This window comes from Ochotona curzoniae, unplaced genomic scaffold (assembly GCF_017591425.1).
Source record: "Ochotona curzoniae isolate NIBS_2020 unplaced genomic scaffold, NIBS_Ocur_1.0 contig_2404, whole genome shotgun sequence".
NCBI lineage: Eukaryota > Metazoa > Chordata > Mammalia > Lagomorpha > Ochotonidae > Ochotona > Ochotona curzoniae.
In genome coordinates this window covers 6,235,710-6,254,153 of record NW_024465451.1, presented here as the reverse complement: position 1 = coordinate 6,254,153, position 18,444 = coordinate 6,235,710, and the positions used below count along the sequence as shown (strand labels likewise).

General features: G+C 54.2%; 1 protein-coding gene across 3 annotated transcripts; it reads left to right on the top strand.

The window, feature by feature from the left end:
* Positions 1–6,120: 6,120 nt before the first annotated feature.
* Positions 6,121–17,279, top strand: TRAPPC3 (trafficking protein particle complex subunit 3). 3 transcript variants are annotated; one of them, XM_040974200.1, is made up of 5 exons: positions 6,122–6,291; positions 14,442–14,539; positions 14,753–14,876; positions 15,770–15,952; positions 16,565–17,279. In XM_040974200.1, the coding sequence occupies exons 1-5, from the start codon at positions 6,250–6,252 to the stop codon at positions 16,682–16,684; spliced, it is 567 nt and encodes a 188-aa protein (XP_040830134.1). In that variant the 5' UTR covers positions 6,122–6,249; the 3' UTR covers positions 16,685–17,279. The 3 variants fall into 3 exon arrangements, with proteins under 3 accessions (XP_040830136.1, XP_040830134.1, XP_040830135.1); XM_040974201.1 differs by having other exon boundaries at positions 6,124–6,291; positions 14,777–14,876; XM_040974202.1 differs by lacking the exons at positions 14,442–14,539; positions 14,753–14,876 and having other exon boundaries at positions 6,121–6,291.
* Positions 17,280–18,444: the final 1,165 nt, after the last annotated feature.

The window sequence follows — 18,444 nt, the reverse complement described above, 5'->3', positions numbered from 1 at the left end:
CCGCACGCAGAGCCCCGTGAGGCCCGGCTCGGGGGACGGCGGCCGAGGAGGGCGCCAGGCCACGGGGCGACGCGGGGCGGTGGCCTCCCCCTGCGGCCGCGTTGGTTCGCGCCGCCGCGCGAGCAGGCTATGTAGGGAGCGCTCGGGTGACTCACCCCGCCGCGGTGACCGGCTGGTGGGGGAGCGCCTGGGATACCCCAAGGTTCGCCTAGCGGCCTGGGAACTCAGGCTTCGGGGAGGCGGCAATCTCAATTTTCTCCCACATCCACCTTAAGCAGAATCGGCTTGGGGAGGGGATGTGGGGGAGATGGAGAGGCCAGTGGGAGACCCCTCCCGGGGCTGCGCTGGCTCTGCCCCGGCAGAGGCTGGGAAAGGCTGAGGCCTGGGAGTCTAACTGCCTCCCTTCCTCCAGCATCCCGGGGCCGATGCCTCCCCAGCTCACCAGGGGTAATTACAGCTCTGCGCGCGGATGCCTTACCCAGGTCTCTAATCTGTTGAGTCCCTCCCAGCACCAAACTGGGTGGTCCTGGGCCTGAACTTCCCCCACCTCCAGGAATGGACGCAAGGCCCTCTCTCCCCAAAAGGAGTTTTAGCCTCAAGCCTTTTGACTCTGCTCCTTGAAGCAGCCCCTGGTCCTTAGGGCCCCTGGAGCAGCATCCCTCTTGTCATCTTGTTGGTACCCGTGGAGGTGAGGGCCTCAATCCAAGCCCCGTCCCGGCTGGGGCCGAAGGGGGAGCTTGCTGGGAAGGTGGGTCGATGAAGCTGCTGCAACTGCAGGGACCGCCCGAGGGAGAAGGGAGGAAGGACAGCTGGGCTCTGGCACCCGGGCCCTGCCCTCTGTCCTGACCCCAGAGGGTCAGGTCTCTGCTTGGCCATTGTTGGGAGATTACCTCTGCAAGACGCTGCGGCCCCTGCCCCCTTGCCCCTCCTTTCCCATCGCAGCCTCCTTCCTTTGAGCAGCTCCGGCGAGCCGACTTTAAAGGAGAAGGGTGGGAAACAAAAGAGTGGGAATCCCACAGCGGGCAGCAGGCCGGCCTGGGGGGAGGCGGGATGTGAGGTGCCTGGAGGCTTGACAGCTCCTGAAGGGAGGCCCCTTTTGACAACCGCTAGAGGAGCATGGACAGATAGCCGTGAGTGCAGCTATGGTCGTAGTGACCTCACTTCTGAAGCCCAGTTTGGTCACCTGTACAATCACGAAAATAACAGTGACGACAAGCTGAAGACAATGTGGCACGTAGGTAGACGGAGTCCTTATCACAGAGCTGGCAGACAGTAAACAATACAGATGAAGAAGATGATGATGATGGTGTTGGCTTTGTTCACGAAGGGGCTTCACAGGCAAAAAATTAAATAAGGGCTGGGGAGCAGTCCCCACCTGTGTGGGTAGCCACCCACCTGCAGGGAGTGGTGCTCCATGGGTGATGGCTCTATGACTGTCCTTTATGAGGTCAGAGGCCTTGAGTCTGCAGCCGCGGAGTTGGACTGGCCCGTCCGGATCCAGTGGCAGCTGGACTGAGAGAGTTAGGAGTCCAGCCCAAAGCGCTGCTTTTCCTGCCACCTCTGCTCATTACAGGGATCCCAGCAAGCAGATGGGACTCGGAAGGCTCCCACTGGCAAGAGCTGGGAATGGCCAAGGAGAGGAGTGGGCATTGTGGCATAGTGGTGCCACCTGGGACAAACCCCATGTCTCTGAATATCCGGTGTTTGTCCTACCTATTCCATGGCTGCTGTGAGATATTTATTTATTTATTTATCCCCCCCCCCCTTGGTACAGTGGCCTAGCAGCTAAAGTCCTTGCTTTACATGCACCAGGATCCCATATGGGCACCGGTTCGTGGCCTGAGAAAACAGCAGAGGACTGCCCAAGGCCTTGGGACCCTGTACTCACTTGGGAGACCCAGAAGAGGCTCCTGGCTCTTGGCTTCGGATTGGTTCCTCTCTGGCCGTTGCAGCCACTTGGGGAGTGAATCACCGGATGGAAGATCTTCCTGTCTCTCTTCCTTTCTGTATATGTGACTTTGCAATAAAAATAAATCAATCTACTCTGTTAGACCTATTTTCAGACCATAGAAGGTCTCCCCAAGAGGCCACTGAACTTATCTGGACAATAAGACGCTGAACTTTATGCTAGGCATGTGTCTGCAAGCAATGAATCTCAACCGAACTTGAACTATGGTTATGCAACAAGGTGGAGGAATCCACCATGGGGGGAGGGGTATGGGAGGGGTGGGGGGAATCCCCAGCGCCTATGAAACTGTACTACACAATACAATGTAAGCAACAATAATAAAAAAAAAAAAAAAAAACCTGCCTTTTTCCATTTAGCATCTTATCAAATGAATGAGATTTCATTTGCTGATGAATTTAGTTCAGCTTCAAGGGAATTTTTCTCTTCTTGGGGAGGCTGAAGAAGCAGACTTGTCATGCCAAAGAGCCAAAGGATGCCTACGGCAGAAAGGACAGTCTGCTGTTCAACCGGTAAAGTAGAGAGTCTTTGTCAATTTCAACCCTCCCACCATCCTCACCCTGTTTCTTAGAGGCCCAAATGTTGATTTAAATTTATTTTTTTATCTGTGCTTTTGCATTATGATGTTTAGCTTGCTTTATTAAAACCATTAATTTACATGAAAAAAAAAATCAATCTTAAACAAATACATACATACATACATACATACACATATGTATAGATACACTTATATATTTGGATATATATATTTGAAAGACAGAGTTACAGAAAGAGGTAGAGACAGAGATCGTCATCTGCTGTTCCCTCCTCATGTGGCTGTAGCAGGGCTTGCCCACATTGAAGCCAGAAGCTAGGAACTCCATCCCAGTCTCCCCCATGGGTGCGGGGGCCCAAGCACCTGGGCCACCCTCCACTGCTTCCCCAGGTGTGTTAGCAGGGCACTGGATCAGGAGTAGAGCGCCTGGGACTGGAACCTGCGGTGCCAGCCCCTCTGCTTCTGATCCAGCTTCCTGCTAATGCCTGTTCTGGCAGGCAGCAGCTGATAGACTGAGTCCTTATGCTCTTTGAGTGCTTGCCACTCACATGCAAGACTTGGTTGGAATTCTAGGTTCCTGGTTTTGGCGTGGCCTGGCCCCGGTTGCTGTGAGCATCTGGTGGGTGAACCAGCAGATGGATGAACAGTTTCCCTCCCTCTCTGTTACTCTGCCTTTCACACAAATAAGGACGTGGTGGGGGGAGGGGGGAGAGAAGAAAATGACTCCAAGTGTGAAGAGCCATTCTTAGGCTGGGGGTTCCGGCCCCTGCCCCCACACACAGAATGCTGGATGTTGGGGGCCAGCGAGGCATCTGAGACTTGTGGGACCTGTGGAGTAGTTTTCCTGGCCGGCCCTCTGGGTCCACAGCAGGTTCTGGGACGGCAGTGGCAGCAGCCGAGGAACCTGGGAGGTGGCAGGTGTCCTGTGCTGGATGCAGCCTGGGGAGGCAGAGGAAGCACCTTCCCACTGTATGCCCCTTGCTGACCAGCATCTCTTGCACATCTCTGGCATTTGTGACCGGGCAGTTTGACAGAGGGTGCTTCTGCGAGTCTGTGCCTAGTTGACACATGCCTAGGACTCCCCGTGGCCCCCTACATATTAGAATGGCAGAGCAAGAGAAAGTGGGGCCCTTGCAAAGGCAGGGGTTGAGGCCCCAACGGCTTCCCTCCTCCACACAGAAATAGACTTGAGTGAGCTGTTGGTCTTACCACAAAGCTGGGCTTTTGGTTAGTGGTGTGTGGGGGAGATCCCTGATGGGGCTCAGAGGCAGTGCTTCTTACAGACCCACGGGGGTGGGGCGCGTGGGGGAAGGGGCAGCAGGAACAAGAGCGCTGGCCACCTTCTAGGTTCGTTGTGGAAGAGTCCTGGAGGAGCCTGCCGGAGGGGAGAGAAACCACAGGGACGTGTGGCCCAGAGATAGGAATCTGAGGCAGGCCCTAGCCGCTGCCTCCACACCCGAGGCAGTCGGAAGTGGGAGGAGCCCCATCAGGGCGGCCAGCAGGAAGGGACACTAGATTCTCACTTCCACACCCCACCCGCGAGGCTAGAGGGGAGTGGTCCTCCCAGGGAGCTCCAGTCCCCCAGGGCCCACGTCCTCAAGCCTGCGGGGTCAAGCTGCTGTTTCACTCCCTCCCGTCCCTGATAGCGGGAGGAGGAGGGAGGGATTGGAGGACCAAGGATGGGAACTGAGCTTGGGGACTGAACAGGGTCAAGGCTTCAGGCTCCTGGGAGGGTGGGGGCGGGGATTGTTGTCTTGAGGCCCCAGCTCTGCATTCTTTTATTTTGGGGGCTGGGGGGAGCAGGAGGTGATCAGAGTAGGGAGGGGGTTGTGTGATGTCCCTCAGTGTCCTGGCATCTAACGAACGTGGCAAGGGAGGAGCTGAGATTTGGGGTGATGGGTGGCAACACTGGGACCCCTTGCAGGGCTTGTACAAGAGAGCTTTGAAGCTCCCCACCCCCAAGCAAGGAGGAGACCCTGCCGAAAAGCCCGGGTGGACCCCACTCCACCCTTAATTTGGGACGGATGACGCGGCAAGTCCCTGAGTGACAGCGACGCCCAGAGGAGGACTCCTTAGGCAGAGGGGATCTCCGAGGCTGTGGCCCAGCGGGCCCAGGCTCCGCCTCCCGCCCCTCCGGAGCCGCCCTGCCTGACAGCAGCTGGGTGGGGTCGGCGGCTGGCCGTGACTGTGAGTCAGCTTTCTGCGGGCAGCCAAGGGCAGCCGACGGGGAGGAGGCCAGACGGATGGACAGGCCGGCCCACTGCGGCGTTCACCTCAGCTGTCCTCTCTCCTGGGACTGGAGGAGGCGCCTGTCAAGCTGTGCTGGCCTCCTGGAGTGGGGAACAGAGGCAAGCTGACCCCTGCTTTCCTCCTGCTGCCAAGGCCACCTCCAGTGCCTGCCCTTGGCCTCTCCTCCAGGGCGCTACCCAGGAGGGAGAGGCAGGGGTCACTGCCTCTAGGGATGCCTGGTCCCACCCAGAGAGGAGTACCGCAAGGATTGACCCTGGCATGGGGAAGGAGGCCCCATGAAGAGGGCACCCCTGGATACTGGCTCCCAAGCCGAAGATTCCCCTCTGCCCCGGTCTGCTGCAGCCTGGCTGGCTCCTGTCTAGAGGAGCCCTAGAGGTCAGCAGGCACCTGCCACAAAGTCAGGCTGCCCAGCCAAGTGAAGAGGGGGTGCTCAGAGACGCCCCCTGCCCAGTCCCCTCAGAGCTGAGTGGCTGAGGAAGAGTGGTTGCTGTGGTCACGGACTGTGGCACTTCCTCTTAGAGCTGGGTGAGGGTTCAGCCAGCACATTGCCCTGGCATTTCTGAGGCCTGTTTGCTGGGTTGCAATCACAGGGTGGCTGGAAAGAAACACAGCCATCAACTCTGTGCCTTTTATGCACCCAGGGCTCTGCGTGCATCTCTCATCAATCATCATGATGGGACCAGAGCCAGCCACTTGCCCAGGAAGGTAATGCTGCGATTAGAACTCAGGACAGACACGGGCATTGCCTGGTGAGCTTTTGCTTCCAGGAACCAGGCTGTGTCCCAGTTCTACTGGAGCGAGGGAGAGAAAGGGACTTGAACTTGATCCAAAAAGACAGTGTGTTCATCGGGAGCCCATTGGGATGCAGGCGCTGGCTGAGTTTTGGGAGAACAGGTGGCAGGCACTGTGAAGAGAAAGCCACTAGCAAAAATCTCAACACATAGTAGGTGGACATTAAGTACTCTAAGACCGATCTGTCGCTGCTAGTTTTCTGTAACATCCTAGGAGTCTGAATTGCAGCAAGAGAGGAAGAAGCTAATTGGAAAGGGACTTTTTCCGAGACCAACTCGGGGCTGGACAGGAATCTGCAAAGCATCTCAATCTGGAGTGGGAGGGCGAAGGTGGGGGGCGGGTAGACAGTTTGGGAATGACACGAGACTCCTACAAGCTGCGCTCGCCACCTAGCGGCCAGAGGTCAATCCAGCGCGAGGAAAGCTCTTGGGCGCCGTCCCGCGCGAAGCACTCCGGGAGTTGTAGTAGCTGGGCTGAGCCAACAGGCTGTTGGGTGTTGTAGTCCGACGTTTGTTGGGCGGGAGCTACTCTAGAGCGCTGAACCACGAGTCCCGAGAGGCCCCGCGACAGGCTGCGCAGGCGTAGTGAGTCAGTACCGGTTTGTCCCGAAGGCGTAGGGGCCGCGGCTGGGTCCAGTGGTGTTTGCCGGTGTCTCCTAGAAGGTTTGCGGTGTAGTGTGGCGTGGTGACGCGAGGACGGCTGCATCATGTCGAGACAGGCGAGCCGTGGCACCGAGAGCAAGAAGATGGTAGGCAACCTGGGGCGCGTGACCTCGGCGGGAGGGCCGGGATTAGGGGGCGTCCTGAGGGACAGGACCCCCAGGACGCGAGCAACAAGAGCGACTTGGAACGATGCTAAGAGCTGGCCTGGGGGCGGGGGGAGACCGAGACCCCTGTCCCGGGGCCCGAGGGCAGCTCTGCGCTCACTTCCTGCTCTGTGGCCATGGCTGGCTAAGCGGGGCCACGCACCTGGCGGTCAGCTGAGCTGCTTTGGTCTGCCTAGCTGCCCGCTGAGCTGGCTCCCGTAGCTTGGGCAAGAGTTAACGTCGTGGACCCGGGCCCGTCTGACTTCCTAGGCGGCGGCGTCTGGCCTTGGCCGTATGACAGGTGCAGGGAAGGTAGCTCTTGCAGGAGACTACCTGTGGTCCGGAGCGAGCAGGGGACGGTGCCCTTCTTGCGCCTGCCTTGGGACTAATGGGGCACGGAGGATGGGGGGCTGGAAGGAGGTTTGGGCCGGATCTCTGAACTGGGGGGGTGCCTCCTGGATGTTGCTTTTCCTTCTCCCACAGTCGCCCCTGCCATCTGTCTGTTTACAAATGCAGTTACAAAGGCGCAGTTGCAGGCTGGGCTCCCTCAGGTGGAGAATTTCTGTTGGGGCGAGAGTATGGAGGATGGGTTGGTTTAGGTGTGTTCTCCTCCACCACCCGCCTCACCCGGTGTGCAAAGGGACATTTATTAAGGTGTGAAGACTTCTGGCTGTGACAGGAGGGGGTTTCGAGGGATTTTGCTAGGAAATCGAGGCGTGTAAGGGAAGAGGTGAGGGCACAGGTTGGAATTCTGGTGTATTCCATCCGGCATCATTTGCCCGTGTGTAGACTAAGGACAGCGGTCTGCGCCCGGGTCCAGTGAGATCGTGTGAAAGGTGAAGGGCTCGCTCAGGCTTCTTCCTCCTACAGGGGAAACAGTGAGGTCTTCCTTCTTTGTTTCTGTGTCTTATTCTATTTTTGTGCATCTTAAAATCCAAAAGCAATATCAACATCTTTGTCTCAAGTGCTTCTTCTTTGAAACAGCTACAGGGAGAGGGAGAGACAGGTCTTTCATCCGTGGGAGAACAACCCAGTGTGGTTGCAACAGTCAGGGTGGAGCTAGATTGAAGCCGGGAACCAGAATTTCCTTCTGGGTCTTCCACATGGCTGGCAGGGGCCCTAACGCTTGGACCATCCCACCACTGCTTTCCCCAGGCCATTAGCAGGGAACTGGATTGGAAATGGAGCAGCTGGGGCTTGAACCAGTGCCCGGATGGGATGCTGTTGTTGTCTGCAGTGGCTTAACGCACTACAATGCCACAATGACCCCAGTGTAGAAATTAATATAACGGGAGTCAGGAGGCCGCACCCTCCATCTTTTCCCCTTCTTGGTATGGTGTTCTCCATGGGGGTCCTTGGAACTGTCCTCGTCACCGCTTGGGAATTCTTTCCTCCAGAACTCGCTTAGCCCACCCCTCACTTCATTCAGTTTCTCAAGCCTCATCTCCTCGGAGAGTCTTCCCTGACCCCCTGGCTTGTTCCTGGTTGCTGTTGTGGTTATTGTTGGTTTTTTTTTTTTAAGGTTTATTTATTTTTATTGCAAAGTCAGATATACAGAGAAGAGGAGAGACGGAGAGGAAGATCTTCTGTCTGTTGATTCATTCCCCAAGCAGCCGTAACGGCCGGGGCTGAGCCACTCTGAAGCCAGAAGCCCAGAGCTCCTTCCAGGTCTCCCACCCGAGTGCAGGGTCCCAAGGCCTTGGGCTGCCCTCCACTGCTTTCCCAGGCCACAAGCAGGGAGCTGAATGGGAAGTGGGGCTGTCAGGATTAGATCCGGTGCCTATATAGGATCCCAGTGTGTGCAAGGCGAGGACTTTAGTCATTAGGCCATGCCGCCGGGTCCTGTTGTAGTTGTTTTAATGTTTACTTTTTGCCTGAGAGGCACATTTTATAGACATAGAAGGGCAGACAGAGAAGGTCTTCTGTCCCCTGTTCTCCCTCCGCATGGTCACAATGGCTGGAGCAAGGAACTTCTTCTGGGTCTCCCACGTGGGTGCTGGGGCCAAGGAATTAAGCCATCCTCTGCTGCTTTCCCAGGCTATAAGGAGGTAGAAGAATCAGAAGTGGAGCAACCCTGGCCTGCGCGGTTAAAAACAAGCAAGCAAACAAACAAACAAAAAGAATGAGGGGATACATCTAACCCCTCACAAATAAAAGAATTCTTCATGTTAAAGATATATGTGTGTGTGTGGTATGTGTGCAATCAAACACTTAAAATGAAATTGCCCAGGGCTGGTGTTGTGCAATGCGTTAAGTGCCAGCTTGAGTCCTGGTTGATCTGCCTTTTTTTTTTTTTTATCTTTTCCATTATTTTTTCCCCATTTTTTCTTTATTTTTGATAATCTTTACATAGCTAATTAGGGCACAAAAGTTTAAAGGCTACAGGTAACTGGGCAAGACTATTATTTCCACATTGTCTTTTTCCTGTATCAGGAGTAAAGGGGGAGATAGAGGGAGAAGCCCCAACCAGTCTCTCCCCATCCCAGGTCCCCGATGTGGGGCATGCTCCGAGGGTCTTGCTCAAGTGGTTTTGATAGTTCAACAGTTATGAATTGCTGCCAATCTCGCCATTCCAAGCACGATGAGGTTGCTGCAGAATCTGCTGCTTGCCCAGATTTTCATTGCCAACATACGGCTGGGGTAGTTGATTGATTTGTTCTGTCCTCTGTTGTGGTACCAGGTATCCCCTGCAGGTTCTGTCATGTCCTGCATAGACTGTCATAACCTCCATGTGTGGCTGGGTATGCTCTCCACTGCTCCGTCTGAGCCTCTGCGGAGGCTGGGCTCTGGCACTTGCATTCCATGGCAGACCATGGGTTCTGAGTCTGGCAGTTTGATTGGGGAAATCCCAAAAGAATCTTTGTCTGAGGTGATCCCAGACCAGATTCTTTTTTTTTTTAAGATTTATTTGTTTTTATTACAAAGTCAGATATACAGAGAGAAGGAAGGATAGAGAGGAAGATCTTCTGTCCAATGATTCACTCCTCAAGTGAGCGCAACAGCCGGTGCTGTGCTGATCCGGAGCCAGGAGCCAGGAGCTTCCTCCAGGTCTCCCACACGGGTGCAGGGTTCCAAAGCTTTGGGCCGTCCTCAACTGCCTTCCTAGATCACAAGCAGGGAGCTGGATGGGAAGTGGAGCTGCTGGATTAGAACCGGCACCCATGTGGGATTCTGGCACGTTCAAGGCAAGGACCCAGCTGCTAGGCCATGCCGCCGGGCCCCCAGACCAGATTCTTATGTGTACTTGCAAGTACAGGGCCCAGTGCAGTCCATCACCCTAATCAGCTGGTGGTTGCAATTGCTGGGTCAGTTCTGTTTCCATCCCTGTCCTCCACTGGAACCAATGGGTGTTGCAGTCCAGCCTGATTCTGCCCAGCACACACTCGGCTCTCACATAAACCAGTAGGAGCTGTATCCTAGTCAGAGCGACCCACAGTAACCCCCACTAGGCCCGCCCTGGTTTCCATGCTTGCCAGTATGTCAGCAGACTAGTCCAGTCTGTCCCACATCCCATTCAGCTCTCATACATGTCTATGGGCATTGAAGTCTAGTTCAACCTAACCAGCTCCACTATCCAGCTCACACACATGCTGTTGGTTGCCGTTCTGTCCCGCCACCCCTGCCCTAGTCCTGGTTTTCGTGCTCTCCAATAGGAGTGGTAATCCAAGAGGGAGGGGCCCACTATTTCTCTCCTAGGCCACTCCCACTCTTGGATTTTGCACTCTCCAGGTGGTTCTGAAGTTGAACTTGACAAAATTAGCCCCCAGTGCCAGCCCCTGCCATGTGATGCTGCGGCAAAGCCCAGCCAACCCTCACCCACTCTAACTTTTGCTTGCACCAGTCAGAACAGTCAGCCCAAGCTGGTTTTTCCCTGATCTAGTTCACATGAGGCCCACAGGTGTTGTAGCTCTGCCTGGCCTGGTCTGCCCCCAACCCAACCCATGCTCTCCAGTGGGAGTGGCTGTCCGGCAGGGTAGCCCATCTTCCCCTGCCTGCTCCCCCCCCCAGGTTTCATTTGTGCTGTTTGGGCACTGCAGACACATCTGGTACAGGTCACCTCACCTTGGCATTCCATAATATGTACTGGTTTTTGTTGCGAACGAACTTGGCTCGATCCACACTCTATTCCAGTGCTTGGATTCGCCAGTGAGTGATGTGAGCTGGTTCAGACTGGGCTGTCCCCACCCATGCCAAATGTATGCCAGTGGGTACCTTTCCATGGCCTTTTCTGGGCTGTTTTCTGTAATGCTTCATGCGCTTACCTTCAGGGACTCTGTCCTGCCAGAGGAGTTGCCCAGGCCCCTCCATCAGAACTTCTCCCAGAGCCAAATTTCACGCATACCAGGGGGTCCATGAGCCAGCCCTACTCAGTTCACCTCCTGTCCTAGCAGGAACAGTGGCCTTTCCTGACTGACCTTCAACCCATTCTGGTTCTTACTTTTGGATGTTTCAGCCCAGCCAAGGCTCATCCATACCCACACACAGCTCACACATGGCTCGGTAGGGGCTCGGTAGTCTGTCCCGCATCTACCCTGGTCCTCCAGAACACCAGATGGTGTTGGAGTCTAGGCCAGTTTGGTGCTTCCAGTCCCAGCCCACACTTGTGCCAGGGGAGGCACAGCCCATATCCAGATCAGAACGCAGCCCCCATTCCAGCCCCCGCGCTCCTCGGTGGGCATGGGTGATCTGCTTCCAACCTAGCTCCCTGCTAATGCATTTGGAAAAACAGCGAAGATGGTGTAAGTATGTGGGTCCCTGCCACCCAAATGAGAGACCCGGATGCAGTGCTAAGCCCCTACTTCCAAGCCCCGGCTGCTGCAGCCACTTGGGGAATGAAACAGCAGAGATCTACCTGTCTCTCCTCTTCCACATAAATAAATATTTAAAAAACAAACAAAAATAAAACAAAAAAACCCTAAGGGGCTGGCATGGGAGTGCACCGGGCTAGTTCTCCACCCTGTGATGCTGGCATCTGCTATGGGCGCTGGTTCGTGTCCCAGCTTCTCCACTTTTTTTTTTTTTTTTTTTTTTTTTTAAAGATTTATTTTTATTATTTTTTCATTGGAAAGGCGGATATACAGAGAGGAGAGACAGAGAGGAAGATCTTCCGTCCGATGATTCACTCCCCAAGTGAGCGCAACGGGCCGATACTATGCCGATCCGAAGCCAGGAGCCTCTTCCGGGTCTCCCACACGGGTGCAGGTTCCCAAAGCCTTGGGCCGTCCTCAACTGCCTTCCCAGGCCACAGGCAGGGAGCTGGAAGGGAAGCGGGGCTGCCGGGATTAGAACCGGCGCCCATATGGGATCCCGGGCGTGCAAGGCGAGGACCTTTAACCACTTGCGCCACCGCGCCGGGCCCTCTCCACTTTTTTAAAGATTTATTTATTTTTATTGGAAAGTCATATATACAAAGAGGAGGAGATTTAAGAAGATTTTCTGTCCGCTGATTCACTCCCCAAGTGGCCGCAATGGCCAAAGATGCAGCTATCCAAAGCCAGGAGCTTCTTCTGGGTCTCCCATGCGGGTACAGAGTCCCAAGTTTTTGGGCCATCCTTGGCTGCTTTCCCAGGCCACAAACAGGGAGCAGGATGTGCAGTGAGGCCCCCAAGACATGAACCAGTACCCACATGGGATCCCGGTGCATGCAAGGCGAAGATGTTAGCCACCAACATCCTACTGCAGTGGGCCTTAAATAAAAAAATTTTGAATAACAATAAAGATATATTCATTCATTTGGAAAGAGTGACAGAGAGATCTTCCATTTGCTAGTTCACTCCCTGTACAGCCGTAACACCCGGAGCTGAGCTGATCTGAAACCAGGAGCCAGGAGCTTCTGGGTATCCCACATGGAAACAGATCCAAGGACCTGGGCTGCCCTCCACTACTCTCCCAGGCCACTAGCAGGGAGCTGGATTGAAAATGGAGCGGCCAAGACTGGAACCGGCTGGCACTCCATGGCGCCTGCCCCTCTAATGCTTGCTTTTTCTCCATAGCACTTACCACAGTCTGGCCAGCTAAGAATTTTACTTATTTGATCGTGTTGTCTGCTTCCTGTTGTTCTAATACATGCCAAGTGTTTTTTCTGTGCTGCTCTTATTTTTATTTAAAGTAAGAGGTCCTTTAAATTAGAATAAATTGATGCCACTCATTGTTCTAGATTGGTTTGTTTCCTAATTGAAGGTGGAGACAGACTTAGAGATTGAGAATGAGTGTGAACAGCTCGGGGCAGGGGTCCCCTGCCAGTGCGCAGGCATATGGGTTCTGTGAACTGGACAGGCTCGCCCAGGAGTTTATTGTTAGTCAGTTGGGGGCAGCTTCCTGTTCACAGAGCGTGGTGGCATCATGGCTTGCCTGTTCTTGGCATCATGGTGGACCGAGGCCCTCGGAATCTCCAGCCAAGAGCTCATTAATAGTGGAAGGGAGTGCTGCAAACTTAAGGCAGCGGGGTCAGCGTGCCAGGCTGGTAACTGCTGGACTGTCTCCATGCATTCATGCCCAAGCCACTTTGGTGCCAAGCCTTTGATTTCACTCAAAAATCATTCCCTTCCCTAATGGTTTCTCCAATTGCCAGGTTTGGTGAATGGTTTCTTGGTGACACCGTGATCTGACTGTTTCTTCCTCAACTGTAAAGTAACCTTTTCTTTGACTCTGGGCAGCTCAGGTGTTAAATAATTAATTAATTAATTTTAATTTTTAGTTTTGTTTTTTTTTTTCTGTTTGTGTTTTTTTAAGGAGACTTGTTAGTATTGCAGTTTAAGGAAACACCAGATAAAATGAACACTGGCTTGATTATTGTATCACCCAATTGCTTCTGATAATAATAAACTGTTTTCGGGGACTGGTGTTATGGTGAAACAGATTAAGCTGCTGCCTGCAATACCAGAATCCCATATGGGCACTGGTTCTAGTACTGGCTGCTTCTCTTCGCATTCTGCTCCCTGCTGAAGTGCCTGGATCAACGGCATTAGAAGATCCAGGTGGGAGGCCTGGATGAAGGTCGTGGCTTCGTCCCGGCCCAGCCCCATCCAATGTGGTCATTTGGGGAGCAAAGCAGCTGGGGCTTGAATCATTGTGGGCAGCAGCTTTACAAGCTGTGTCACTATGCCAGCCCCACATTTTAGCTCAGGTAACAGAACTGATGTTTCTTTCCACGCTGATGACTTTAGATACAGTTTGTCATAGTGCAATGGACTTTGCCTAGAAGCCTTGCCATTCCGTGGCCCAGGCTGCTCTGGGGTGCAAAGGGAGGTCAGTGGGGCTTTAGGCCTGGGGAAGCCGTTGGCCACAGTGCCTACCACACAGAGGCTAGTTTGCTAGTATCTGTCTCAGGTCTTGCCTCCACAGAAAATAGTGAATGACACGGCTTTCACAACAGAGGCCACCTCAAGCTTAGGTTTGTCGGCCATGGTAGAGACCTGGAGTGCCGGGATGGCAGGAGCCTGTCCTGGTGTGCTGGAAAAGGGACCGCTCATGCAGGAGTCTTGTTGGCAGTATTTTTATTTTTATTTATTTGTTTTTTTAAAGATTTATTTGTTTTTATTGGAAAGTTAGGTATACAGAGAGGAGAGAGAAAGGAAGATCTGTCCAATGATTTAGTCCCCAAGCGGCTACAATGACCGAAGCTGCGCCAATCCGAAGCCAAGAGCCAGGAGCTTCTTCCCCGTCTCCCACATGGCCTTGGTGCTGAGCTGATCTGAAGCCAGGAGCCAGGAGCATCCTCCAGGTCTCCCATGCAGGTGCAGAGTTCCAAGGCCTTAGGGCTGTCCTCTGCTGTTTTCTCAGGTCACAAGCAGGGAGCTGGATGGAAAGTGGGGCCACCGAGACATGAACCGCTGCCCATATGGGATCTTGGCACCTCAAGATGAGGACTTCAGCCACTAGGCCACTGTGCCAGGCCTGGCAGGGTGTTTCTACAGTGTGTCTGACTACTGCTGTGCCACATGAGCCTTGGGTGCCGCTGTCTCTGACTGCGCTGTGGCAGCCAAAGGGCTCTTCTGGCAGACACAGGTGCCTGCCTTGGATGGCTGGCGGTTGCGTCGCAGCTGGTCGGGGTCTCCTTGTATTTTGTTCTGATGCCTTTGAATCTCTTTTAGAGCTCAGAGCTCTTCACCCTGACCTATGGAGCTCTGGTCACCCAGCTGTGCAAGGACTATGAAAATGATGAAGATGTGAATAAACAGCTGGACAAAATGTGAGTGAGCTCACTTTCAGGAGGGGCAAGAATGGGGCTCCCCAGGACACTGGGTCTACATAGAGCTTGGGCTAGGGGCCTGTCCCTCAAAGCTACTGAGTCAGGTACATTTCTTCTGAGTTCACTTGCTCGGTATTTTGAGATTGTCCTCATGTTGCCCTAACTACCTGAACAGCCTGTGTTCAAATGTAAGACATTTAGCCCTCCTAATAGTCTCCCCTCTGCTTTCCTTCCCAGGGGCTATAATATTGGAGTCCGACTGATAGAAGACTTTTTGGCACGGTCAAACGTTGGGAGGTGCCATGATTTTCGGGAAACTGCAGATGTCATTGCCAAGGTCATTATCCCAGGCTGCCTCGCGGTGCTAAAGGATTGCCATTGAGAGACACTACTTACCACTCAGGCTCCCTTAGAGAGGCCCTTAATCTCCCAAAAGACTGGTTAGGCAGTGGTTTGGGCCAAAACAAACTTTCCTAGTGGTTTGGGAATAGCACAGATAATGAAAAAGGAAAGGGGGTTGGGATCGTGGGTGTGGATTGAAGCCCTGGTGAAATCAAAGCCAGACCTTCCCAGTGAGGGGTGGCGGAGGAGCTGGGGGCTAAGGATACAGACTTTGAATTCAGCCAAAGCTGAATCCCAATTCTGGCCCCAGTTCTTACACATTCTTATAAGTTACTTTAACTTTGCCACTTCAGTGGTGAGCGCCCCCTTCCACTGAGATGTGTCGGCACGTGGGAGTTGGTGCTTATAGGATCCCTTGAGGGAGACGAGCGTGAGGTTGGGCACAAATGCTTTTCCTTTTTGCCCTGAATGTTTGCAGAGAATGCAGTTTTGTTTCTAAGCCACTTATTTCCCCTTTGTCAGTGCAGTGTCCCGCCCTGCAGTGCTGCTCCATGTCCCCTGATGGGTGGTATCAGTGCAGTGTCCTCCCCGCAGTGCTGCTGTGTGTCCCTGACAGGTGTATCAGTGCAGTGTCCTCCCCGCAGTGCTGCTGTGTGTCCCTGACAGGTGTATCAGTGCAGTGTCCCACCCTGCAGTGCTGCTCCTTGTCCCCTGACAGGTGTATCAGTAGAGTGTCCTCCTCATGTCCCCTGACAGGTGGTATCAGTGCAGTGTCCCGCCCCGTGTCCCCTGACAGGTGTATCAGTGCAGTGTCCTCCTCGTGTCCCCTGACAGGTGGTATCAGTGCAGTGTCCCGCCCCCACAGTGCTGCTCTGTGTCCCCTGACAGGTGGCGTTCAAGATGTACCTGGGCATCACTCCGAGCATCACTAATTGGAGCCCAGCTGGCGACGAGTTCTCCCTCATCTTGGAAAATAACCCCTTGGTGGACTTTGTGGAGCTTCCTGATAACCACTCATCCTTGATCTATTCTAACCTTTTGTGTGGGGTCTTGCGAGGAGCTCTAGAGATGGTAAGTATAGGTAGCTCTTTACCTTCCGGGATACCTGAAAATGTAGTTCAAGTTTGATAAATATTTGAACGACCCAGAAAGGAAAAAATGGGCCTTGGGGGTGGAGTGGGCATTGGTGGGCAGCAGGTTGAACCACCATTTGGGGCACCTGCATTGCATGTTACAGTGCCAGTTGGAGTCCCAGCTACTCCACTTCTGATGCTGCTTCCTGCCAGTGCATCTGAAAAGGCAATACACGATGGCCCAAGAACTTGAGTTCCTGCCACCCCCGTGGGAGACCAATCTTTGTTTAAAAAAAAAAAGGCCACTCTGCTATGTGGGAATGTGCTGCTGAAATAAGATCCAGATGGTGATGCCTGGTTGTGGTCCCCCTGCACCCCAGGACTGGGAGGGTGCCTGCAGCCTCTGCTGGCAGAACACCCATTCCCAGAGTCAGTGGCAGCTTCCATTTGAGGCTCTCCCTCTGGGTGGAGGTGCTGTCTCCTGCAGTGGGGTATCACAGATGGCAGGAAAACCACTCCTCTAGCTCCAGGTATCTGTTTTAGCTGCATCCCAGTGGTTGCCCAGAGGCTGTGGCTAGGCAGCTGCCCTTCATTTTTCCACTCTTCTCAGGTCCAGATGGCTGTGGAGGCCAAATTTGTCCAGGATACCCTGAAAGGAGATGGTGTGACAGAAATCCGAATGAGGTTCATCAGGCGGATTGAGGACAATCTCCCAGCTGGCGAAGAGTGACCGTTCCAGCATGAGGGTGGCCAGCAGGAGCCCCGAGCTCCCTCCGCCCGCAGAGCTCAGTGACTCTCTCACGTGGATGTTATATATTCCTCTGACCTTGTTTCCATTCTCCGTGCTGACAGGGTGATAGTCTGATTACCCCACAGGTGTGCGCATTCAGGAGGGAAACCCTTTGCTTCTGTTCCCCCGAGACTGGCGGATGTAGTCCTTTCTGACTAGAAAGGAATCGAGCTGTGTAACATTCCTGTGGACAGTGTCCCAAGCCAAGCCAAGTTCACTTAAGAGGCAACTGTGGCACATCTCTTCCTGGGCCTTTGGAAAGCCAGTGGCAAGTGGCTTCAGGGGGTCCTGGGATTGTAGGGGAGTGGCGGGGAGGTGCCAGGAGGGGCTGGGTGGAATTCCTAGCTGCAGTGTGACACGATGCAGTGCTTGCCAGGAATGGGAGCCAGTCGTGGCCCGAAACGCCGACTTCTGGGAAGCCACCAGAGCTCATTCCTCCCTGCTGTTTGGAGGGAACATCTCCTCTTTTTACAGAGGGTCCATCCTTTTTTCTTACAGATTCTTCAATAAAGACACATTCTTGAGTGAAATCCCAGTCATATCCCATTTCCCTTCTCAGCAGTGGGAGCTCTGGCCTGAAGGCCTTTGCAAGCCCTGGTGCTGGACTGTCCTTCACCTAGTGCCTCCCCTCCCTCACAATCCTGTCACTGTGCGAAGGGCTGCAGGTCACCCCGGCTCACAGGCTAGTGCGTGGACCAGCGTCAGTTCACAGTGGGCCACACTGCAGCCCCTGCTCTAGACGCTGCTCTCTGACGCTGGAGAGCACTGTGGGGGTACAGCAGGGCAGGCCTACAGCTTCCTCTCCCCGCCTCGCAGAGTATACGAGGTTATGTCCTAACCATGTGTTAGTGTTGGGCCTTGGCCAAGGTTCTCGGGCAGGCCTGGGATGTGGGATGCCAGTTACTTGTAGAGTGCTTTAAGTGCAACTTGGATGTGTGTGCCAGGCTCCGGGATGCTGCTACAACAGGGCTGCGCACTCACAAGTTGATGTCTGTATCCTTTTGGGTTGGCCGGAAGGAAGGGTCGTCATGTTTGTGTCGCCAAGTGTAGGGACACTCATCTTCCCTCGGAATCCCATCCTTCTCTGAGCCTCTACCTGTGCTACGCAGGTTTGAGTCCCGTGGCCGACACTGCTTTGGTCAGCTGTATGTTTGCCCCCTCCTCTTGCTGTGTTGAGCCGGCTCCAGCAAAGCCAGAGTTGAGTGAGCGAGCAGGCAGTTGGGCGGGGGGGATGAGAGTCGGGCCCAGACACAGAGAGCTCTGTGTGGTGGCTGGACTCTGCCCAGCAGCCCTCCCCAGGGGGCCCTCAGCCTTCCCCTCCTCCCTGTGCCACAGCCTACTTTCTAGTAGCCTATTGTATGGCGTGAAGTTTTCGATATTTCCTGCCCAGAGTTAAATGCGGACATCTTACAGGGTTGGCAAACTGTGGGGACAAGGTTTCCTTGGCGACTCCACACGTAGGGCCCTGTGATTGAGTGATGTACACCCCAGCGAGGAGGGGGAGGGAGAGGTTGGGAGCATGACCCTGTCATCTTCCCAAATGAACCAAATAGACAAGACCTCAGCAACCCAACCCAACTTTCTGTCTCCCTCCCACAGGAGTTGACTGGTTCACGGCTCCCCCAGGCAGAGCGGAGCCCCCTCCCTGGTATCCTGCAGGATTCCCTGGGAATATGGGGTAGGCTTGCCTGGCTGTGTAG

Coding starts and splice junctions, on each gene's coding strand:
- TRAPPC3 (XM_040974200.1), top strand. CDS start 6,250: ATGTCGAGACAGGCGAGCCGTGGCACCGAGAGCAAGAAGATG. Junction 6,292..14,441: donor GCACCGAGAGCAAGAAGATG/GTAGGCAACCTG, acceptor AATCTCTTTTAG/AGCTCAGAGCTCTTCACCCT. Junction 15,953..16,564: donor TGCGAGGAGCTCTAGAGATG/GTAAGTATAGGT, acceptor CACTCTTCTCAG/GTCCAGATGGCTGTGGAGGC.